General features: G+C 35.5%; 2 protein-coding genes across 2 annotated transcripts in view; one reads left to right on the forward strand and one right to left on the reverse strand.

Moving 5' to 3' along the window:
• THSD7A (thrombospondin type 1 domain containing 7A) overlaps positions 1-22,059 on the reverse strand; it is a 741,583-nt gene extending 719,524 nt beyond the window's left edge. The window contains exons 1-2 of the mRNA XM_036863122.1: positions 21,968-22,059; positions 20,858-20,890 (exon numbers count right to left, since the gene is read on the reverse strand). The gene's annotated coding sequence lies outside the window, so the exon portion shown is untranslated. The remainder of the gene's footprint in view (positions 1-20,857; positions 20,891-21,967) is intronic.
• Positions 2,731-3,824, forward strand: LOC118900634 (RNA-binding protein 3-like). Its single transcript, XM_036863124.1, has one exon. The coding sequence runs from the start codon at positions 2,785-2,787 to the stop codon at positions 3,247-3,249; it is 465 nt and encodes a 154-aa protein (XP_036719019.1). The 5' UTR covers positions 2,731-2,784; the 3' UTR covers positions 3,250-3,824.
• Positions 22,060-26,350: the final 4,291 nt, after the last annotated feature.

Here is a 26,350-nt window from a genome sequence, read left to right on the forward strand (position 1 = left end):
AAATGATTACTTTGAATTTCTTAGTAACTGACTTGTCTAACTTTTTTTAATGTTTTAGGAAATTAAAATATAGTGAAAATACTCAAAGTACTTTCAGATTTAACAATTTACATAATATATATTTAATCCTTGGACTTTTAATACATTTTTGTCTCTTTCCACATTAAAAAAGAGTAATTTCTTACTTTGTCATTCTGATTATATACACTCAACTTTAATAACATTTGTTTTTCATTTCCCAGGAATTTTCATGAAATTTCATTCATACTACTAGAAGCAATGTGACACTATGTTATATACATGCATACACATATATTAGAAGATTGATATTTGTAAAAACATACTTTTAAAAAGATATTTTTTTCAAGAATCTAAATAATGGGGGTGGGGGAGAGGGAACTGGATGAAGGCAGTCAAAGGGACAAGATTCTGGTTATAAGATATATAAGTACTAGAGATGTAATATATAACATGAACAATTCACACTGCTGTGTGTTCTATATGAAATTTGTTAAGGGAAAATCCTAACATTTCTCATAGTAATAAAAAAACTTTTTTCTATTTCTTTAACTTTGTATCTACATGAGATGATGTTCACTAAACTTAATGTGATAGTCACTTCATGATGTAAGTCAACTAATTATGCTGTATATCTTAAAGTTACAGTGCTGTATGTCAATTATTATCTCAATAAAAATGGAAGAAAAAATCTGAATTATTATTATACATTTTAAATAATAATGCAAGAAAATATTTAGAGTTGGCTTTTGTTTGAGAAATAGAAATTATGGGAAATGTAACTCAATTTCAGTTTTCATTAACACTAATATATGTCTAATCTGGAATAATTTATTCTTAGATTCCATGCTTTTAGAAGCAGATATGTGAAGGGAGCAGAATATGCCACCCCAAAATGCACCACTTTAGCAGGTGAATTATTTGGGGCTGAAGGCAGTCAAGACCAGCAGACTCAGAAAGAGCTTTTTTACCTCCTTCTTAACTGCCGAAAAAGAATTTGGATAGGGGGCTGAATCCAGGAGAGAGCTATTACCAGAGATAACTTTATCTGAAAGACTCCTCTACATAGCAGGGCAAATATCTGATTACCAAACATCTGCTCTTCTCATCCTCCTGTGAATCACCCCTCTCCCCTTTGAAGCCCCAGACCCCTATCTCTACCCTTAGCTCAGGATAGCATGTAAGCCTCAACTGGCTGACTGCCTTTAAGTGTCATGTCTTTGTGGGGTTCCCATATGTACATAACTAAATTTGTTTCTTCTGTTAGTCTGTCTTATATCAATTTAATTATTAGACCAGCCAAAGAACCTAGCAGGGAAAAGTTTTCCATCGCTGCACATTATTCATGTTAATTTTCTAAAAACTTATACTATTGATAGAAAAATATATGTGCCCAACTCAATAGAACACGAAATGAATCAGTGAAAGAAAAACGTCTATTTGCTTGTTCAAACAACTTAGATCATTCAAGTAGCTTACTACTACAGGTTATGTGTCTTTTTTTGGCATTATGAAGGAAAATAAACTATATAGAAATTCAGACAGATACAAGAACATGAGATATCTTGAAGACATTGAAACTGAATCCCAGGCATTATGTTATCACAATGATTTAATGAAGCTATCATTACCATATCAGAATTCCCATCAGATGCCGATATTATTTAAACCTCAGAAACGCACGTTTAACAAGGGAAAAAATAAGAACGACTAAGTAAACAAATTTGAGATTGGCATAGAGCTGATATATATTCAAAATTTCATAATGCTTTAATAAGGTAAAGAAAAAGGAAAAAAAACATTAAAGGCTTTCAGAGTGTATACTATTCAGGCTCTAAGTAAATGAAACTCCTTTTTTGATGTTATTGCTTGTTACTGAGTAAATTATTACTTATGCCTCTGCAAAGGCAAGGTATTAAGAGCCATAAGCATCTAATACTTTAAAAATTATTTCTACAATGTTCGATAATTTTTCAAAAGGCATATAGAGGAAATTTCAATTATTAAATAAAAAAAAAATGCACGTTTACCTTCTTACCTTCTGAATAGTTACAACTGAATGGAGTACTTTTCCTCCTCCCCACCTCCTCCTCCCATTCCCCCTCTCATTCTCACTTTCTCCTTCCCTCTTCCCCACTTCCTAAGTGTGGCAGAAAAACAACCTGAGAAAAATGCCTTTTCATTATTCTATAGCCACACGTTTTCATTTTTCAAACTCATTATATTTGACAAGAATTAATTTAAATTACACTAATGAATCTGCACTTGTATGAGGAATTATTTTTTGGTTGACAAATAAAATGTTCCTTAGATAAAATAGTAGACAAAACAGCACTGTTTTGAGGGAAGACAATACAGGCTTTCTAAGTATAAGGGAAACTTAGTCATGAGAAATAGCTGAATTGATTTCCAAAGAGTGATCAAATTCTTCCACTTCTTCAAATAAACTTCCAGTGCAGCACTGCATAAAGAGCCCCCTTGTGAGACACTATTTTACTATTGTGCTGTAAGATTATAATCTGCATTAAGGATAGACAAGTTCTAACTTTTTAATATTTCTTAGATAATACCAAAACTGATAGCCACAATTTGTGATATTAACTTCATCTAAAAATGCATTCCAGATACTCCTGTGAATAGGGAAATCTGTGTGAATTATACTCTAGTCTAGCCTACAAAAAGAAATGACAGCCCAGTCTCTCGGCTTCTTGGCGGTAGCTGTCCCTTCGGCCTTTGACTTAATTTCCAGGACTTGAATTTACCGCCATGTCCTCTGAAGAAGGGAAGCTCTTCGTGGGAGGGCTCAGCTTCAACACTGATGAGCAAGCTCTGGAAGACCACTTCAGCAGCTTTGGACCTATTTCTGAGGTGGTTGTTGTCAAGGACCGGGAGACTCAGCGATCCCGGGGTTTTGGCTTCATCACCTTCACCAACCCAGAACATGCCTCAGATGCCATGAGAGCCATGAATGGAGAGTCTCTGGACGGTCGTCAGATCCGTGTAGACCATGCGGGCAAGTCGGCCCGGGGAACAAGAGGGGGTGCCTTTGGGGCCTATGGGTGTGGTCACAGCTACTCTAGAGGTGGTGGGGACCAGGGCTATGGAAGTGGCAGGTATGACAGCCAACCTGGAGGATATGGATATGGAAGGTCCAGAGACTATGGCGGCAGAAGTCAGGGTGGTTATGACCGCTACTCAGGAGGAAATTACAGGGATAATTATGATAACTGACATGAGGCATGCACACCTAATGTAGATACACAAGGAATAAAACTTCTTCTGATCCAGGACCATCCCTCCAAATGGCTGTATTTATAAAGATTTTTGGAGCTGCACTGAAACATCTGTTTTAGTTACATCAACTTCTTTTTCTGAGTAGAGCTCCCAAGGTAGCTTGTTAAAGACCTTTCAGAAAGTTCCATGTGTTTTTTTTTTTAATTTTTCTCCTATTTAAAGACAACTTCTGAGACATTTGTGGAGTCTGGATATTTTTTCCTTTTTTACCAGTTTTTTAGTTGGGGCTCTCAGGAATGTTGGTTCTGGCAAAAAATGTTTGGCCAGACTGATTTTTTTAAATAATGTGCATCTAGGAACATTTTAAACACCTGTACACAATGTTTAATCGTGATTAGGAAGCAATTTCTGACTGTAACTATAAGAAATGAAGAACATGATTACTCAGAGGTGTTTTTTTACTCCAGATCTCTGCCTTGATTATACAGAAGTTTCTTAAAAATATTTGTGTGTAATTTTTTTTTTAATACTGGAAGAAAAAAATAATTCTGTTGTGTTTCATGTAGCATTTAGGATGTCTTTCACCGAGTTGACTAAAAAGATGAAATCTGAAAACAAACAAAAAAAAACAAAAACAAAAAGAAATGACAGAAGGAAGGTCATTAATGCTGAAAAATATGGAGACGCATTGAGGTTTTTTGTTTTGGTTTTGGTTTTTAACAGAGCATCTATGAATACATTCATGTTATTTGTCCCAACCTCCAGTTTTGAATTTTTTAGAGGAAGTGTGGAGGAAGATTTTGGCAAGAAAGGAGGAAGCGGAAAGGAGGAAATCTAAGTCTCAACGCCATGATCTGCCTCAGTTCCAAGTACAGAGATTTTGTTCTTAGTTAGAAACATTTTTCCTCCAAGAGTTAAACATGGTAAAGAAGGTCCACTGGGTAAGAGAAAATGCTTTGGGGCTACAAATGTATTCATTCATTTAACAGAACTTAAGTACCTACTATATGCCGCTCCAGATAAAGCTAGGAAACAATATCTGCTCTCAAGTAGCTCACTGTCTAAAAAAGGGGTGGGGAGGGCCAGAATATGTACCATGAGGTATGATACAGTCAAATTTCAATAATATGTATATGCACTGGTTACTAAGGAAGAACAGGAGTTAGCAACACTGAGGAAGGAAAAAAGTATTCAACTTAGAACACTACAAATACACAGGACTAAAAAGGGTCTTGAATCAAAAAACTGAACAGCAAATACCTTGATATATCTGGAATACAGGACTGTGAGTAAATGTAAAACAATCTGACTGAAAAATAGGTAGGGCTTTTAACACTGTTAAAAAGTTAAGGGGCTTCCCTTGTGGCGCAGTGGTTGAGAATCTGCCTGCCAATGCAGAGGACACGGGTTCGAGCCCTGGTCTGGGAAGATCCCACACACCGCGGAGCAACTAGGCCCATGAGCCACAACTACTGAGCCTGCATGTCTGGAGCCTGTGCTCCGCAACAAGAGAGGCCGCGATAGTGAGAGGCCCGCACACCGTGATGAAGAGTGGCCCCCGCTTGCCACAACTAGAGAAAGCCCTTGCACAGAAACGAAGACCCAACACAGCCAAAAATTAATTAATTAATTAATTAATTAATTTTTAAAAAGTTAAGAAATATTATAAACATAAAAATGAGATACCATTGAAGGATTTTCATATGGTAATAATGCCTATTTTTAAAAAACACCTAATTCTAGAAAATAAAGAACAAAGCAAATAAAAATCACATATCATTCTTAAGAAAATCAATATTAACTTATATTGCATTTCTATCATAAATACAAAATAAGAACTCCTTTTTTGTAATATGACCACAATACCAATAGCAAACTGAAAAAAAAAAGTAAGAATTCCTTAATGACTCAAATACCCAGTTGGTGCTAGAATTCTGAAATAGGATAATGATATGACCGCAATCGCATTGGCAGTGGTAGAGAGGGGAAAACTGAGGTGGGTGGGGACAAAACAAGACAGTAATATGACTAACTAGAAGCCTAGTGTAAAATCCCAGACAAGCAGGTATGCCCAGAAGATGCTTGGCTTCTAGTTCGGAAAGGTTCCAGATGAGAGTTTACCTTTATTCGACTACATCCATTCACACTAATAGAGTAACTAGTTCTACCTATATTGAAGACGATTAATTTTAGCAAAATTCTAGTCAAAAAAATGATTAGGCTTTCTAGAAGGGGAACCCATAAAATTCAAATATTAGAAAACAAGAATTCTTAACTCTTGGATCCCCTATATTAAAGTTTGCAAAGTTATAATAATTAACCCTTATATATAATTATGAGTCCTTTTATATAGGAGTATAATAGCTTTTAGGCTGTGAAGCAATGACTAAGTCATTAAAGGGCAATTTCTGACCATTTCAGCTTGGAAGGCAGTTTTTCTAAGAATTACAAAGCAGGGACAGAGACAAGGAGAAGTATGAGATTCAAGTTCAAAAACTACAGATGCGTAATATTCTTGGTACTGCCCTGTCCAAACTTGGCTGTCTACATTCCCAACTAACCCTGGAACATCTGTTTCAACAGTATTGGACCTCCTGAAGAATAAAATGAGATCTCCTTTTGTGACGAAGTCTAAGGTAAACTTGGAAATTTGGGAAAGGATACTTCCCACACTCATACCCCCCAGAATTATATGGGCAGAAGAGGGACGGACCTCTTTTTTAAAATCAAATGCTCTTATAGAACATTTAGTACTTCCCAAATTTGTAATCTCCATCCAACTCCCCACTCAGGGAATAAACCAGCCACATCATAAGGCAGCTTTTAGTCCCTGATTCCATCACCAAATTTGCTAGTCTTTTTATTTATTTATTTATTTTTGGCTGCGTCAGGTCTTCGTTGCTGCGCGCAGGGTTTCTCTAGTTGCAGCGAGCAGGGGCTACCCTTCGTCGTGGTGCGCAGGCTTCTCATTTCAGTGGCTTCTCTTGTTGTGGAACATGGGCTCTAGGCATGCGGGCTTCAGAAGTTGTGGCACTCGGGCTCAGTAGTTGTGGCTCACAGGCTCTAGGGCGCAGGCTCAGTAGTTGTGGCGCACGGGCTTAGGTGCTCCAGGGCATGTGGGATCTTCCCAGACCAGGGATCGAACCCGTGTCCTCTGCATTGGCAGGCAGATTCCCAACCACTGCACCACCAGAGAAGTCCCTCACTAGTCTTATATATACATAAAGGAGTTGATTAAATTCTTAATATCCCCATTTTGTAGGATAAAAATTGAAGGAGGTAAGAATATAATATTTAATGAACCCCTTTATGCACCACACACTGTACAGGACATTTTACCTGTTTTATTTCACTTAATGAGCAGATGGCTGATGGTTTAGCCATTGGAATAATTTGCTAACAGTAAAAATGTGGTAGAGAATTAAGGCTGAAAGTATCACATATCAAGTAGTATAAAAAGCTGTATGTTCTTCACTCACCTCTTAATTCAAATTATGTTGTGGCACCTAATATGCATATAATGACTTTGTTTTGTTCAGTGTAAAGACTAATTTGTCTGAAAGATTTAGTACTGATCCATGTAGAACTATGGTCAGTATTGGAATTTGAGCATCAGTTATTTTTTAAATGTGTAACATTATTGACCATATACATTACAACTTATGAAATATAGAATATTAGAAAAAGATACCTATGAGGAGAAACCATTTGCCATTCTAAAGTTACATTAATATAGGAAAAGTATCTATCAACTTAGTCACTTGAGACATTTTTTAAACAATTTCTGGATCTCACTTTGAATTTTTATCCTCAAAGCTTTCTGTATAGTGTGGGTATTGGCTGGAGGTCTGCAGGGGCTGGTTGCAGAGAACTAGGAAAACATTTCACCTTCTCCCTCACTGCGACGCTCAGTGTGCACCCACACTCCCTGTGGTTTGCACCTCTAGATTTATAAGAAGAACAAACCAGGAAAAAAGTAAACATGTAAAAGGAAAGTAGATAGGATGCTAGAATGTGAGTAAGCCTTCAGAATAATTTACTCCAAAATCAAAGAAGGTAATTTAAGCTAGCAAAAGATCAAGGGCACGAGCTCTTAGCCATAGATTCTGGCACTGCACAGAACCTCGTTAGCGTTAGGGGTTCAAACAGAGGCCCCTCTAGAGAGGCAAGTGAGGGAACCAAACTCCAGAAGCCCATCGGGAAGCTGACACTATTTCTTTTGGGAATAAGTTCTTTTCAGAACGGTATATATGCTTCCTGAGAACTATTGTGTGTTTTTTTTTCCCTACAGTATAGGATTAAACATCCTGATGAACAAAGGACATTTCTGAACGCTTTTCCACATGGTTTGAACCACGGCCAATGCCTCTTAAAATAAAAGACCTTGTCAATTTAAATTCTGGTGTCCTATGTTTGATTTGATTTTATTATTTTTAGTTTCGTAAGCCAATAGTTTCTCAAGCCAGGTGGGTGCAAACGGTAATCACAGAAGTTCAGTTGATTAACTTTCATTTATTCTTTATGTGGAAAAAAATTGAAAATGCTATGATTCCTGGTACTGCTAGACAAATAGGATTTGTAACTATTTTACAAATACTAAAACACATACATTTACTGAGCGCTTTTCATGTCGCAGGCACTGAGAAGCTCTTTACATATATTAACTCATTTAATCTTCATCTTTACCCTACAAGATATGTGCTATTACTCGTTTTTTATACAAAAGAAAACTAAGTCACAGACAGTTTAAGAAACCTACTCAATGTAACTCAGGAGATGACAAAAAAGGATTCATATCCCTCGGCTTGGCTTTATAGTTCTATGCTCTTATCTGCTATGTCACACCATGTTTACCGAGTTTTCCTTCTGTTGGCTGGTGTTAGCCTAAGTTTTTCCAGATTATCAGCTGTTAGAAGGCAAACAATTTAAAACAAAAATAGAGTCCATGGACTGAATTAAGGATTAAGGAAAACAGTGATGTAACTTTAAGAAGAGATTTTTTTAAAGTACGTTCTGGCATAAATCAGTGATTCTCCAGAAATAGGATTATCTAGGCCAGCCTCCCAAAATGCCAACTGAATTTCAGAACCATTTTCTTAATGTCCGCAAGGCAAGTAGCAAATAGAAGATATTATTAGATACTGCCAATTAACAAACAGTTAAAATGTATTCATTTTTATGTAAATAATTCAACAAAAATTGGCAATTCACAAAGTTGTGAACTACATGAATACAAACTATGAATCTTTGATTAAGATTCACAGAACTGTTTTTAATGAGTCAATTTTGGAAGTGCTTTCTGTAGAAGAGCAACTCTAGGAGAAAATAGTTGTATATAAAATAGAGCAAATACCCATTATGAGGCAGAAGCTGGAGAAAAGTAGGTCATGTTCTCATACTTAGCAATCTAAAGGAAACAGTATAGAAATCTAAAAAATTGTTTATGTATATATAATAATTTATAAACTAATTCCTTATGGTTATTTCATAGAGGAGCACTTTCTTGGAGTCAAAGAACTCTCAGTGCCCTACCTTTTTTATTTAAGAATCCCATGATCCATTCCTCTCATAGGTAAATTGTTAAGTGTATATTATTTGCATTTGATGTATATATGTCACAAACATATGTCTTCTGTTTTAGTATTTGGTGATCTGGTAGTTTTGCTTTATTTACTTGCCACATATTTTAGAACTGTCAATTAGATGGTATCCAGATGAAAACAGGAAATATGACATTGAAGGGTCTGGGAAAGTCACTCCTTAAGTGACATTTTGGCACAAAAAAGAAAAAGTAGAGGCATTCCTGATAAATCTCTGAATATTTGAAGAAAAAATATGTTCTGAGTTGCTCCTGCTCTAAAATGTTAAACTGAGCTTCCAAAGTAAGATTCTAGATAAGGATTTATTATGGGGACCACAAATCAGTGCAATGACTCTTAAACCCCTCAGTCACACTGATGAAGGTTTAAAGTACAGTCATTTTGAAGAATGGAGGGATGGGAAGCCCTATCTCCCAACTCCAAATCAATAAAGAAGAGCTGTAGGAAGGGAAGGAGATCCACTGAATGAGTGCTTATCAGCTTTGCATTTTCCAGGTTAAGGTCAAACACCTGGCTACCTTTTTTTTGATGAAAGGCACAATGGAGAGGTCATTCCCACTAGTCAGCTGGTACTCAGTTTTCAAGAAAATGAATTTATCAGGATTTTCCATAGACCAGATGCAGGCCACATAAATGAAAGAGCACATATGGGATCATTTAAGTTCTTTTCATGAAGACCACTGGAAGAGGTGTAAAGACCTCAGCAAAAGAAAGAGTAAGTGACAGGTCAGAATGGAGATAATACATCAAGAGAACTGCTAAGAAAGCCAACCTGAAAAAGGCTATATATTGTATAATTCCAACAATATGACATTCTAGAACGAAAAAAGTATGAAGACAGTAAAAAGATTAGTGGTTTCCAGGGATTAGTCGATAGGGAGGGATGAATAGAGCACAGAAGATTTTTAGGGCAATGAAACTACTCTGCACAATACTCTAATTGCCAATATATGATTATACATTTGTCAAACACATAAAAGGTAAAACTGAGTGAATCCTAATATAAACCATGGGATATAGTTAATATATCAACATTCATTTGTCAATTTTAAAAAATGTACTATACCAGTGCAAGATGTTCACAGGGAAAACTGCAGGGGGTGGGGAGGGGGGCTATATGGAAGTCTCTGTACATTCTACTCAATTTTCCTATGAGCATAAACTGCTCAAAAAATAAAGTTTCTTGAAATAAAAATAAAGGTATCTCAAAAAGAAAGCAGCCAGAAATTGTTTTAAAAGACAGCACCAACCACGAAAGAGGAGAGGTAAGAGAATGGGGGAAGGAAAAGGAAATGAATAGTATTTGAAGGTGTGAGACAGGGTGAAATTATTTGAAACATGGTTGGTATGCACTCACAGATGAATGCTTTCAGAGACATTATTGTCCACCTTGCCAATTGCAGAGAATTCTGAGACTAGTGGTTAGGAAGCTTCCATGAGTGTCACTCTTGATCCTTAGTCAAGTCACAATTTGTCCTTAAGGATACTTTTTATATACCTCTAGCTGCAAATATTTATAAGGGTCTCCCATTACCCTAACGTTCGTTTTCCAAATACCTGAATTTATAAGGTAGGATAGAAAAATATCACTACCCAAAAATATTCATAAGTGAATTGATGACCTGTAAAACCCATTATCACTGAAATCCCCCAATTAATACTAGTTTTCCATATTCGTTGCTCAACCTCTTTAACGTTCAGTCCCTACTGACTGTCGACTGGAATGCTGAAAATACTATGCAAATAATATTAAATCATTTACAAAGTGAAATTTTAATAGTAGCAAATTATCTATAAAGTGATGTTGGAAAATACAATTGGAAAGCCATAGACAAATGGGGATATACCAGAGTTTAACAAATTAAAAACTGAAGAAAAGAATCCAAGTTTCAGAAAAGATTAATTTGAGTATCAAAGCATTAATAAAAGATCTTTGGGAAAATGGGTAGTGCCTGGTATCAGATGTTTTTAAAAGAGATCCTTGTACTGACTGGCTGTAGGATTCAAACATAAGGTGAAAGGATCAGGTCATACCGTCCTATCATTTTGTTTGGAAAATTATAATACCCTAAACTATTGTAAATAAGAGGAAAATACCTCTGTAAGTTTCTTTCATTTTTTAAGATACTGTCCTACTATGTCCACCCCCCCCCCAACTACCTACTATGACATTTTGATCCTTTTAATGTATGTATAGTGGGCTTTTTCTGATACAATTATGTGTTAATTTTTGAATTTTATTTTATTTATTTTTTATACAGCAGGTTCTTATTAGTTATCTATTTTATACATATTAGTATATATATGTCAATCACAACAATTATGTTTTGATAAGATTCCCATAATTGCCCCCATACTTGTAAACACTTGCCCTATTCATAAATCTATAGGAAATATGACAAAAGAATATACCAAGCATCTTCCACTGGTTTCGCCCCACCTTTAAGTCTAGAGTACCATTATATTTAATTAACAAAACAATTAGTATTTTTGTAACTGCAATGTAGTATTTTAACATAATTTTACAGTGATTGGCCCTCATTTCTATTTCCAATGCTGTGTCTGTCACTATTGTTGGCACTGAAAGACATAGGAGAAGTGGAATATAGTATCCATGCCTGAGAGAGCTGCGTTCAGGTTAGAGTTCTTTTATAATTGTAAATCAAAAAAGAGGTATTCATAGCTAATAATCATTTAATTATTTAACTTAATTATTCACAATTTAATTAGTGAAAGGGGTGAGGGCTGCAGCAGAAAATATTTAAAGGACAAAATCAAAGAGGCAGAACTTAATCCTACCCTTTAGAGATGTTTTAAATAGCCAGAAAAAATATGGAAACAACCTAAGTGCCCATCAGCAGATGAAGAGATAAGATGTGGTGTATATACAGAATGGAATATTATTCAGCCATGAGAAAGAAGCAACTCCTGCACTTTGCAACAACACAGATGGACCCTGAGGCATTATGTTAAGTGAAACAAGTCAGAAGCAGAAAGGCAAATACTACATGGCATCACATATTTAAAATCTAAATAAAAAATCAAACTCATAGAACAGTAGAAAAGTGGTTGCTAGGGGCTGGGGGAAATAAGGAAATGTTGGTAAAAGGGCACAAACTTTCAGCTATAAGATGAATAAGATCTGAGGATCTAATATATAACATGGTGACTACAGTTGATAACACTATTGTATAACACTACTGTATAACTGAAATTTGCTAAGAAAGGAGAACTTAAATGTTCTCACACACAAAAAGATAAATATGTGAGGCGATGGATGTAGTAATTAACTAGACAGGGAGGAATCCTCTCAATGTATATCATAATGTGCACTCTAAATATCTTTACAATTTTGTCAATTATATCACAATAAAATTGAAAAAAGGAGAAAAAGGAGACTTGTGTGCTCAATCATTTAAAAAGCAAAAAAAGCCATATTTGTAAAACATAGGTAATAGGATACATAAAAAATTAAATACCCAGAAAAGCGTAGAGAATGTCCCCAATAGATTTAACAGTAAAAAGACAAAAATGAACAGTGGCAGTTTTTTAAGAGCAATGGGGCCTAAAAGGAATGGTATTTTATTAGGAAGCAAGGGATACAAAGTTACAGAGGACAAATATAGAGTAAATTGAGAGTTTATTACTTCCTTGCTAATCATTAGTTTAAAATGCTATTGCAAAAGTGTTTCAAATTAGCAACATGTAAGGATCTGTTCAAAGAAGTAAAATTAATGTTTGTCTGCCCTTGAAATAGTTAACTTATTTCTGTGTTTTCCATAGTTTTAAGCACAGGATCTTTTTAACTTTTAAATTATATAATTTTATAGAGAAATTTTTTCTTTAAGAGATAAATACCTTGTACACCATTCTCATCTCTACTTAATCTCAGAATCTGAGTTTTATATTTTGCTCTGTCCTGAATGACAGAAGGCTTTTCTCTCCTTGTTCTCTAGTCTGTACAACTCCCAGCTGCCAGAAGATTATTCCATTCTCATTCCTACTCCCTTGTCTTTCTACAGTCCAATACAAATGCAGAAAAGGAGAAGAAAAAAAAGGCAATGTTGGGCATGTCTTTCATGAGTATAAATTTTTATTGATTTTCTCCATTTCCTACAAGCACACACCTTTGAAAAAAGAGGGAAAAAAAAACAAAACACTCTTCCCTTAAGCTTTTATCCTTCTTGGCAGAATGTGGTTTAAAATGTGCATATAATAACTTAACTGTCTTTACAGCTCCCTAGGTATCTGCAGTTGTTATAACCACCTTTAAATATCACTGCTCTGGCAAGATGCCTTATAACGTGTTTCTAAAAGATTTTGTATTTCTAAGAGAGAATACTGTATAAAGCCTTTAACATTTGTTTTATTTAACTGAAAGGAGTTTCATAATAATCACTGTGTACAGTTATAAGTAGAGCTCACAAATAAATTTTGTTTTCAAATAGTAAAGCCGATTTCAAGTAAATGCTTGATTTTATAATATCCTCTACTTGTTTGAAAAGATCCTTGGGCAATGTAAAATAATTTATGCCTAAAAGGAGACTTGTGATTATTCAATATATTCCATAGATGTTGCTGCACTATTCAGAACTCGGCACACACTGGGTATTCTGTAAGCATTGAGTGACTTAGTGTGAGCCTCTAACCCTGCAGCTGTCCCGTCACGAGGATGAAAGCTTTAATAATTGCTCATTCAGAAGTCTTCATTTTTAGCTGACACATTTCCTTTCATTTTACATGGGTCTATTATCTAATGTTCTGAAAAACTAATAAAATGTGGACCTGCATATTTGGAGAACAAAACTTTTCTATTTTGTCAACCTTTTATTAAAAAAACAAAGTTTTCTGGGTTGGGGTTTGATTGGGGGGCTCATTTGCTGACATTAACTTCAAGGGCACATATTTTTGATATAAGCATGTCCTTTTATTTTTCCCAGATTAACAGATCTTCCAAAGTCTCAACATTTTTTCAAACTGCCACTGGGGAAGTCATAAATTGCTTTATCCTATAATAAGAAATTTATTCTTATTATAGAGTCTGTTCATTTTGTTTAGATTGTGGCAAGACAAGATGTGGTTAGGTATATCTAGAACTGATACTTCCAAGGCTGTTTCCACAATCGAACCAAAATTGAAGACCAAAGCAGTTTCTCATTATTGTTGAGCTGATTAAGAAGATTATTCTGTAAAAAAACAACTGAGAAGTAAATAGACACTTACGGAAAGGATAGATCATGCGACATTGAGGTTTTTGCTTAAGTTATCAAAAAATATTTCAAGTGTGGGATACAACCTAATTTTACACCTTGACATTAATTTTTATTGTTTCCAAATTAAAGTGAACACAAGCTGTTTTGCAAATGCTACTTTCATTGAAAAAAAAACTCTTGTTCATATATAAAGATGCTGTATTGGTCCACTACTAGAGATGCTCTTAGAGAACTGTTCATCTAGGAGGAAATAATTGTGGGGGTTTTTTTTTTTCCTTAGTTCCCTTTGTAAAACAAAAGCAAACATTTGAGACAATTGGTAGAGTTAGATGTAAAACCCCAATCTTATATTCCACTGTTTACTCTTTGCCAGCTCCTGTTTTAATCATTTAAACTATAAGCAACATTGTCTGAATTATACTAAAGCATTTATATGAATTATGAGAAATGTAAAATTCAAGCCATTTTAAAGAGGGAGTTCTGGTTAAGTAACTTGTGTAAGGTTACACAGCTATTAAGTAGCAAAAGCAACCTTCAGTCAATCTTAACCACCAAACTGGAAGCTTCCCACATTGAATTCTCGGTACCCTTTGGGGAAAAATTCCTTGCCTATCATGTTATGGTTCACAGCTTTGTCGTCATTAAAGGAATCTTCCAAGAATTTTCGGAACAAGTGATCTAATATACACAATGATAGGTGTGCATGTCCTGTGTCGGTCCCTGAACAAAGTTTGTAAACACTGTGTTTAAGTACATATGTAGAACAGTCCACACAATTGCCTCTAACAAGAATATGGCTCTTTAGAGTAAAGAGAAACCCTATAAATCCTTCTGATATATTGTCCATCAAAATATTACTTATCTGACTCTCATATACACACACACCTTTACATATATTTACATAACCACATACACACATAATTTAGTCTTACAGAAGTTAGTTCCTTCCATAAACCCAACAGATATGAATCTAGCAGGAGAAAGCAAGAGGTGAGAATTTAGCAAAAAATAATTTGAAAAGCACTACAGCAGGACAAAAAGGGCAGGGGGGAAACTAGCTGGTAGCTAATACTTGTGGGTAATTCAAATGTGCTAGGCAATATTCTAAGTGCTTTATATATATTAAGTCATTCAACCCTCACAGCAAGGCATTGAAGATGTATAAATATGTCACTTTACAAACTCAACTGCAGGGAGGATAGCTAATATATTCAAAAATCACATGGCTAGGAAATGGTGAAGCCAAGATTTGCATGCAGTCAGTCCGGCTCCAGAAACCACATTTGTCACCATTAATGGGCTAGTTTTGTTTAAATCAAGAGTGCAACATCCTCCAAACATGTAAGAATATCAAATCTCTAGTGTGTGTGTGATTGAAAGTACTATCATGGTGATAATGATTTATGCTAGCAAGAATATTGTTTTGTGATAAATCAACAACATTTATTACAAGTCAATGACAATGTAATTTTAAAAGAACCAAATCCAACTCTGGATTCTTGAACTGTTACTAGAAGACAACCCAGTTTCAGTCATGCATTAAATATATTATGATATATTAGCCACAATGTTTAAAATATTTACAGATGCTCCATACTCCTATACTTAATATCTGATTCTGAATCACCTATTTAAGTACTTAAGTCCCACTATTTCAGCCTGGTATTCTCATGCACAATATCAAAGCTACCTAGGGACAAAATAGCAAATGGGAGAAATTTATTTCATGATGCATTTTACAGCCAATTCCAGGAACCAACATGGATGAACTACCATCTACCCTTTATTACCCAAATCTTCCTTCAAATACTCCCAATGATTCTAACATCACTGTACATTAAACAGATGAAAATTCCTGTGAAACTATTCAGTGTGTTTTATATTTATCGCTAATAGCAGCTTTCATTGTTACTTACCTGGTTTCACATCAAGTCTGTCACATGGCTGATTAAATTAAGGGCATCATTTTTTACCCAATGCAAAAGGTGTTTTACTTTAAATCATGGTGATTGAAGAGAAATTTAATTAAAGGAGTTTGAAGAGTGGATGAATACTTGTGAAATTTCTAAACCTTATAAAAACTCAAGTGCTTCTAAAGAAAATGGAGTGGTTATTTTACTCATTACTTTATACCAAAATGTATTGATTTCAGTAACAAGTGTTAGCACAATCATTTGTCTTATAAATCATTCAAGTTAACAAGTTTAATATCCTTTAATTATAGTTTAAATACAGCCTAGAGTTAAAATAATTAATGATTTAATTCAACCACAATCTGATTCCTTTCAAACAGATTGCCAATTTCATTATCATTTATTAAACAATTATTTTCCTATCTATAAAAATTCTCACAGGTGGGATTTTTATTGGCAAATGAATTTCTATACATCTATAGTATCATGTAGATTATAAATGAATAAACAATTATTTCTATAATATAATTCAGTAAACACCTATAAAGCTATTTAAGAAAAATTGTATGCCAAGTAGTTAAAAAATTTGACAAACACCATGTAACTCAGAACTACTTGAGTTTACCAGAATTTGAACATTCAAATATATAAACCAGAACATAAAATATTTAATACATCAAGCACTGAAAGTTGTAAAATCAGCACTATTAAAAATAACTGAATAATCAAAACAAGAAAGCTGGTTCAAATTCCTTAAGAATTGTGTTGTTTTTTTTTTTAATTCAACAAAAGTTAGAATCTAGAAAATGTTGAAAAAAATGAGAGTTTTAAGAAAGACTGCCATAATCTACTAAAGAAGGAAAGGATTATTAATAATAATTCCTGTGGCTTTTTCCAGATAAATGTTCTCTCACATTTTTGAACTATGATTTTATACCTCTAAACTAAGATAATTTACACAAATGATTTTAAAATATTATTTCCTATTCCTTCATTGAATAAGACTAATATTTGTACCAAATTAAGCTATCCTCACTTATGTAAAACTGACCCACCCACACACAAAAAAAATCAAACCTTTGAAATAAAACAAAAACAAGACACTGCCACAGAATCTTAACTTTCTTGGACTGCTTTTTATCATGGAGATTAAAGATGTATGTGAAGGTTTTAATCTTCCCAGCCCTACCAGTTGATGCAGAACCTTAATCTAAGATTCAGTTATAAAATGGGGGAGTAGGATTACATGACCTGTGAATACACCATCAACTCAAAATTACTTTCCAAGCTTGTTTTAACACTTAATTTCAGAAGACAAGATGGGTACAGGAAAGAACTAAGTTTTAAAATATGGAACTCTATATTTATAACAACATTTTCACTAAAATTATAATATTTACTGCTCTCCAAAACTTGGGTTATTTTCTCAAAGCAGTAGTTTATTCTATGAGAAGATAATGATACTGTACATCCCAATATGGACACTTAGTTAAAAATATCAAAATATTCTTTCAACTTCAGATGGATTTGCACTGATCCTTTGCCTCCCACCCTTGGAATTTTTCTTTTTTTTTTTTTTTAATCTCTAATTTAAGAGCTATGAAGCTGTGGAGGGAAAATGAACAAGGAGTTGCACAAAGTTATTTTGTCAGATCCTACTGATTACATATTTATGGAGAAATAAGCATCCTTGAAACCATGTTTAAAAAGGTAAGAGACTAGAGACAAGAAGATCAAAGAGCTAGGTACTTTTTCTTCTTTTAAAGAACAGAAAAATGCACCACGGATATTCATTTTTTTATATATATACTATAGCTCAATTTGTGTGGTTGAACAAGTCATAGTGAGTTGGATGCCTTCTGTTTTGGATGTTTTATTAACTGAGGTTATTTTCCCTGGCATGCAGATACTTATTTGTATAATTTTACTAAAAGTTAAGAAAAAGGCCAAAGCTAAGCCAAGCCTTTTTGTTTATGAGATTATCAAAACCTATCTGCACATTTTTAGAGCCTTCCTAAACCTGTATCACTCCTCTGAAATTTAGTATTTGTCTTTAATTTCATAATACATTGGTTTATTTTCCTCAGACCACTGGAAGTTACAAAGTCAAAGAAAGCAAAAGTGATACTACTTCTCGGATAGTCACCATTCAAGTACCATTTAAACACCTTCCCAGTGTTTAAAGCCAAAGCAGTGGTTCTGAGATTTCAAATGTTTACATACTATCCACAGCCACATGTGCCTTTGATGTTGGATTATTTGAAAATAATTAACTGGCATTTGGATTTACACATCTGTGCAATCTGACCTTCAAATATTAGCTCTGCCTTCAACAATTGGACTCCATTTTGAACTTTACCAGAATCTTTCTTCTTTAATTTTCCCCTAAAACTATTTTATATAAATGGCCCATAGAGTCCCTGATTTGTGCCCCTATTTTCATAGCTACATGTTTAGTTGTATCTTTAAGAAGCTGTTTTATTGTGTTTACTATTAAAGGAGTCAAAAAAGACTGATTAGGGAAGCTGAAGCTTCCTTCCTCACATCTGGGAACAGCAGCCAGAATAAAGGAATCAAGATAAGTTTATGCTTTTGGTCACCACTTTCTTCTAGCCCAGGCTCAGAAATCTGTTGATTTCTATTGCCTCAGCCCAGTCATTCTGGTAATTCAACTAAATAGATGAATGAGCACCTAACTGAGCCCAATACTGAACTAGGAGTTAGGACATTTGTGTAAAAATCAAAAGTATTAATAACATATTATTTGCTTACATTGTGTCAGGCACTGTGTTAATAAGATCTGTTTCTCACTATAAGATTTGAGGTAAGTACTAATATTATGCTCAGGTACTGATATAGAAACCAAAGCTTTGGACAGATTAAGCACATTGGCCAAGATCCCACAGCTGAGCCAGAGACAAAGCAATTATGGAATAACTGTTTCTTTAAAGAAGTTAGGCTCCTTAGTGAGCATAAAAAACTTTCTCCCACTGTCTTTCAACCTTCTCTGGGCTAGTTCTTTCCCTGCTTCTGGATAAAACCTTAGGAAGTATCCACAGCTTTCCAGTTCCCTTTAATCAAAAGAATAATTTCATTTCACTAGTTAAAATGTCCACTTAACATAATAATCAAAATCTCAAACTTCATAGAAAGGTGAAACTTCCGCTTTTCCCAGCCTGACCCTATCTCAGACTAAGAAGCCTGTAGGGGTGACCGGGTTAGTGCTTTCTTCTCCTCGTCCTTCCCCCTTCACTATACTGTGACTCCTTAGGGGTCACATGGGGGAAGGGGAAGGGACCACTGTCATGTACAGGCAGAGTCCTCTGGGTGACAGAGGACAAATCCTGACTGGGGAGAAGGAACACATTTGTCCATTTCTCAAAGGACATCCAGCTGAACACTGAACTTGACCTGACATGAAATATTCCTCTCTGCTGGTGGCTTCCACTCACTTCCCGAGGTCCACCTTTGATCCTCTTGGTTAGAAAAACTTTCAAAATGGCTTCAGGCCAACTTCTTCCCAAGAATCAACAGTCAAATTTATACATCCTTCCCCCACTACATATGTCATTGCAGTTTACTCCTAATGCAGCTTCCTAACTCTCTGTGCTCAGGCAGGTGCATTTGTCTCATCTTTTCAGGCACATGTGTTAATCTCCAAAACTCCAAGAAACATTACCAAGCCCTATGAATGGATACTTTGAACCTTCTCCAACTTGATTTCAGGTGAGGGGGAAACATTCCCCTTCTTCAAAAAGGCTCTCGTTTCATTCCTCCATAGGAAATGGGTAAAGCACTGTTAACTTGACCCAAACAAGCCTCTCCACAGATCTCAACATCCTCATCAAACCTCTAGCTACCCCTAATATATCTTCCTAGTAACTGATAAACTCAATTGAAAACTACATTTTCACTATCTTGTTTCCAAGTCTTATGTGAGTGGGGTAGATCTGCCTTGAAATGTACGCAACACATGGGCACAATTCTTGTATTCCTCAGTTGAAATTCTCCAATGTTTAACACATGTTATGATATCTTAGAGGTTAAAGAGAAAAGGGAGAATTTTCCCAACCGTAACCTTGGAAATACCTGATGAAGAGGTTTACAGAATCTGATCTGCATAGACTATCCATCCAACCCAAGCAATTTCAAATAACACCTCATCTAGGGCTGAGATCTCAACTCGAATTATTAATATACACCAGAAAACGAGGTAGCAAACCCCCAATCCTTCAAAATACCATGGATATATGTATAGTCATGATCTAATCAGACATCAAATTTTATATTACACTCACCTTCAAGTATATTTACAATGTATATATTATAGCAACCATATAAAAGATTAACTTACATAATTTATATATTAATTACTATAATTAATTATTTTATTTAATGATAAAATATCTTAAGTACTCGAAATAGAAATTCATCACAGATAATGATTCAAGGTAAATTCTAGCGAAATCAGGGAAAACAGAGTACATCTTAGGGCAAAGAAGGGACTCAGGTGAGTCTAATTTTTAGAGGAACTCATCCAAGCAGTCCGAGATACAAGTGAACCAAATTAGAAATTAAAGGTTTAATTAGCGTATAAGCTATTTTCATGTAACCCAGGAAGACTTTCAAAGTATTCATTCTTAAACATCTAGGCCCACACACAGTGAATTTAACACGTATGTGCCACACTCATGTTTAGACATAATATTTCAACTAAACAACATTTCAAATACAACTCAAAGGTAAATTATTCACCACTCTACCCAGTTTAAACTTACGTTTTACTACTTTTTTGCTTAAGAAAAAAAAATTATGACTAAAGAAAAATCTTTGGCAGAAAAATCAAATACTCAACAGTTTATAAAGTTAGATAACTTACCCAGCCTTTGGTCTAGGAGTATTCAAGGGTCTCCTGATGGAGAGGGAAGAGGAAAAGATCATGATCAGAATCACCTGGAAACACCCTGTCCCACCTCGAGCCGTTAGGGGTGGGGAAGCCGAATATGCATGTACAGTCTGAAAAACAGTTATATAGCGTATTCCCGCTAATCAAACCACTGACACTCTTTTAAGGCTGAGGAAACTGCTCCCAAACTGTGAAGTTACTTGTCTTAGACCACACCATTAGTAAGCAAAACTCCAACACAAATCTTCAGACTCCTTTTACTCTATCATACATGAAACTAAAGTTTTATCAAGGTAGCTTAGAAAACTAATTGCCAAACCTGTAAACTACTTCAGAAAAGTTTCCTTATCCCCGTTTCCCTGCCCCCCCCCCCAATTCTCCTCTTCCAAATAGGTTACATTCACTGAACTGTTGATAAGTATCTCTCAGTAAAATATGCACAGTGCCAGGGTTTTAACACAATTAGCAAAGTTAACGTAAACTTTATTTTCATATAATGTCAACATTAACCCTAGATGCAGGCAAGAGACAATGGGAACTTATTTTTTAAACTTTCAAACGACTTATCCTACCATTTTGTTAACCAGTTCTAGTTTCAGCTGAACAGGATTATTCCATTAAACTAGGTCTGCTTGTCTAATGAGACCCCTCTATATTTTACCCTCAGTATGGTCTTTGTTTTTTCACTGAGTCTAACTTCAGGTCATATTTGTTCAAGGGAATAAAAGATGACAGCTTTGAATGATGAAACTAGACCATAAATACGCTAATTTAAAGTATTTACTGTTTCCATTGGATCAAATCTCCCCTACTCTCCCCACGGCCTAGTCCGCCCCTCCCCCGCCCCCCTAAAAAAGATAATAAATGATATGGAGAACTATTTTGGAACTTTCAGTTCTTGGGATGTTGTCTAAACAGGCAAAATTTAGAAGCAACAGTGTTGACCGTGAGTTCTTGCCCAAAAAAAGCACTGAGCCGAGGCCTTGCGGGGCGCCCTCTCCATGGGCTGTCCGGGGCGGGCACAGGGGGGCTGCTCGCGGTGCCCTGGAAGACAGGACAGACAGGAGCGCCAGAGGTACTCACTCAGCCTGCGGGCGCAGCGCCGGGGAAGAGGGAGGCCGACACTAACCGGGTCGCAGCGCGGAGCGCGGAGCCAGGCAGGGAACGCGCTCAAGACCTGCTCCCGGGAGTGACCTAGGGGCTGGGCCTACCTGCCCCGGGCTCTAGACCCCTACACCCCGCCCACCCGCCCATCGCCCGGGCCGCGCCTGCGCCGCCCAAGCCGTGCGTCCCAGACGCACTGCAGCTGCGGCGGGTCCCGGGCCCCCGTCTCCGCCAGGCTGACACATCCCTGCCCGGAGGGCGGACCCGCGGCGCGTCCGGCCTCAGCTCGTCCCAGTCTCTGTCCTGTGCACGCTTGTTAGAGCCGCGAGGTCCACGTCTCCTAGCAGGGGTCCCACAGCAACCTGTGGCCAGGCTCGAGACCCAAACCCTGGGTCCCAGGAAAGCCCTTTAGTGTCCTGCTCTATTACAGTAGTCCCTTACTTGGAACTTCTACATTTCAGACAACTAAAGGAAAAGGATAGATAGGTGCAGTAAATGAAAAAAACATATATGTTTTACCTTGAAATGACTGCATAGCTGGTTGGTAAGCTTCAGAACTAATCAAGAGAGCTAAATTAAAAAATTAAGGTCTTCTAAGAATTACAGAACTTCATAGCCAAAGCAGACTTAAAGGCCATCTATTCTAACCCTGTCCTCCATCAAAATTTGCAATCAGCAGGTGGTGATCATTGCTGACAATGGTGGAATAGCTGGAGCAGGTAATAGCTGAGAGCTCCTAGGAAAGTAAGGCAGCATGAAGCACAATATGCGTCAATACTTAACACCTGATATGAAGATGGCTGACATTGAAGTTTCACTTTACAATAGAGAGGCTTAAGTTTCATGTGTATTTGTGTTGTGTACATGTGTATTTCATAATCACCTAGGCATCTCCAGCACAGCAGATTCTACGTGAGCAGAGGGTGATGACCCATGTGATTCTCACAGCCATTCCTCAACATTTACAACACGCTGCACCATACTCCAGCATCTTTTAGAATAGTGAATAGCAACTCTGGCTTGTATATAGATACCACCTGGAGAGCTTTAAAAATAAGAGTACCTGGATTCCAGCCCCAGAGATTCTGATTTGTATGGGTGAGGACCTAAATTGTTGTAAAAGCTCCCCAGCTGATTCCAATGTACTACCAGGCTTGAAAACAATTATTTTAGGATTATGGCCTTAAAGACTAAGGAAAGTCAGGGTAAAATAAGCAATAACAGAAATTTGGAGGAAGTATTTATATGCTTTAATTTATACACTTTAATCTTAATTTGGAAATTAATATTATATTTTTGCTTTCATTTTAGCAAAAAGCATATATATAATATGCATATTACATATATATATATATATATATATAGCCTAAACCAAACGCTAGCTAACCAAATCCAAAACTGTGCTCAAAAGAGAATACAGTATGATCAAATATAATTGACATTATTGATGTATGTAAAGTTTAACATCAAAAAATATATATATCTACAATTCTCATTGATGAATCAAGAAGAAAAATTGTAAGATTATGTTTATATATGGATAAAAGGAATTTGATACAGTCTATTCCTACATGTTGTAAAAATTATCAGCAAACTGGGAAATCTGTCAGTTTCTACTAATTAAACATACGCCTACCTACGACCCAGAAATCCTGCAATCAGCATATACTCAAGTGAAATTAGTCCATATGAAACAACAAAGAAGAAACAACAAGAAAACAAGAAACAACAAAAGAAACAACAAAAAACCCTTGTGCAAGAATATCCAGAGCAGTTTATTCATAATAGCTCCAGGTGTGTGTTGGAGTCAGCTTGCAGAAGCTCACAAGGAACATTGCAAGATTGTTGTTAAGCCATGCAGCTTGAAATTGGCTGTGGTGAAAGTACTTACACCGGGGAATTGGCAAATGCTACAAATCAGTGTGTACAGTGCTACAAATCCCCCTCCCCCCAAAACCTTCAGCCCTTTACCAGCACACCATTGAATAGTTCCAAACTAAATGTCCATCAACAGAAAATTAGATAAACAAAAGGTGATGTATTCATAAAATACTGTATGGTGATAAAAAGAACAAATTACTGATGCAATAATATGAATGAATCTCAGAAACATTATGTTGATTGAAGGAAGTCAGACGAAAGGAATACATAACTAACCTGTAATTACCAAATTCAGAATACTGATTACCTCTGGAGGTAAAGTGTTATTGAGTATAAAGGGGCATGGAGAGATTTGGGGGATGGTTAAAATGTTCTACATTTTCATCTAACAGGTAGTGACATGGTTATATGTATGTATAAACATTCACTGAGATGGATACTATATGTAAATTAAACCTCAATAAATAAAAATTAAGGTTTAAAAATAGGTTTGTACGAAACATCAAGATTTACAAAGATCTGAGGTAATTTTGAAAAAGTTGACCAAAAAAATCCATTTGATTCAATCATGTCCTGTTGAATATTAAGACATGTAACAACTACAACAGTAAAAGCATATGGAATAAGCAAAACAGAGAAATAACCTCATGAAAAGAATACAGAGCTCAGCAAGATATAAACACAATTTTGATATATGGTAAATAAGGCTCCACAAAGCAATGAGTTATAAAGAGATTATTTAATAGATTATGGAGGGAAAACTGGATATGATTACACGAAGGAAAATAAGACTCAATCATTAACTGACACTGTAAGTAAAATAATGGAGAATATCTTTGTGACTTCAACATGGGAAAGTACTTATTGAAGAAAATCCGGAGACTGAAATCCATAAGTCAAAAATTGATGTGTTTGAATAGATCAAAAGTAAAGATTTCTGTTGAATGATAAAGACCACAGAGAAAGGTAGCAGACAGCCAGGAAGAAGCCAACTGCTGTATGTAATACTGCCAAGGGACCAATGTCTAGAACTGTACTCTTAAGCACAGTAGCCACTAGCCACATGTGACTATTTAAATGTAAATTAGTTGGAGTTAAGTAAAATGAAAAATTCACTTCCTTAGTGCCACTAGCCATATTCCAAGTGCTCAATAGTTACATGTGGCCAGTGCTATCAAATTAGACAGAAAGAAACAGAACATTTTTATCACTGCAGAAAGTTCTATTGAACAATGCTAGTCTAGAATATAGGAGTTTCTGCAAATAAACTGGAAAAGGATAGGAAACATGATTGAAAAATTGGCCAAAAACAAAAAACTTAGACAAAAAAAGACAAGTCACAGAGGAGAAACCCATGTAGTTTACATGTAAATGAGTTTCTCAAATTTACTAGTAATCCAAGAAATGCAAGTTTAAAAGATACTGTACTTCACCTATTGAACTGGAAAAATTTGAATGTTGTATAATACCAAGGGTAGTCAAGGATGTAAAGAACTAGGAATCCTCATGCACAATTTGTTGGAATATAAATTGTTATGATTTTACTAGCAAGCAGTTGATCAATATATAGTCAAATTGAATATGTGTATAAATTATGCCCTAGTGGCTCCACCCACAGAGAAATTCTCTCAGAATTTCACAAAGGTATTTATACAAGGTTATTCATTGTAGTGTTTTATGTAGTTCCAGAAGTTGAAGACATATACATACTAGGTATCCATCCTTCCAGGAACGGATAAGCAAAATGTAGTGGATGCACACTGTCAGATACTATGAAGCAATTAGACACAATTCATTACGTAAATTTACATAGAGCAATGTAAATAAGCATTTAAATATATTTTTGAATATATTATGAATGTTATAAGAAGTATCAAACAGAATAAAGACTACATACAAAAATATTTATGTAAATTAAAACATGTATATACAAAATAACTATATTTTATAATGATATATATAGAAAAGTATGTGTACATATATGTACATGTCATGCACATACATACACACATACACATACTAACAGTAGGAGTGGAGATAGGACAAAGGGAAAAACAAACAAAAGAACAATTGAAAAAAGAAATGCATACATCAGTGGAATAGAATAGAGTGTCCAGAGTCCAGAAATCCACCCACACACATATAGGAAATTGATATTCAACAAAGATGCAAAGTCAACTCAACGGAAAATGACAGTCTTTCAACAAATGGTGCTGGAACAAATGGGCATCTATATGCAAAAAAAAAAAAAAAAAAAAAGAAAAAGATAAAAAGTAAAGAAATAAAGAACCTCAACCCATACCTTCTCCCACATACAAATATTAATTCAAAATAGATCATAAACCTAAATATAAAACCTAAAACTAGAAAATATTTAGAATAAAATGATAGAAAACCTTTGGGACCTTGAATTAAACAAAGATTTCTTAAATATAACACTAAAAGCGTGATCCATAAAAGAAAAATAAAGATAAATTGGAC

The sequence above is a fragment of the Balaenoptera musculus genome, chromosome 9 (assembly GCF_009873245.2).
Source record: "Balaenoptera musculus isolate JJ_BM4_2016_0621 chromosome 9, mBalMus1.pri.v3, whole genome shotgun sequence".
Lineage (NCBI taxonomy): Eukaryota > Metazoa > Chordata > Mammalia > Artiodactyla > Balaenopteridae > Balaenoptera > Balaenoptera musculus.

Excerpts from the sequence above, each read along its gene's own strand:
- LOC118900634 (XM_036863124.1), top strand. The coding sequence starts at position 2,785 with ATGTCCTCTGAAGAAGGGAAGCTCTTCGTGGGAGGGCTCAGCTTCAAC.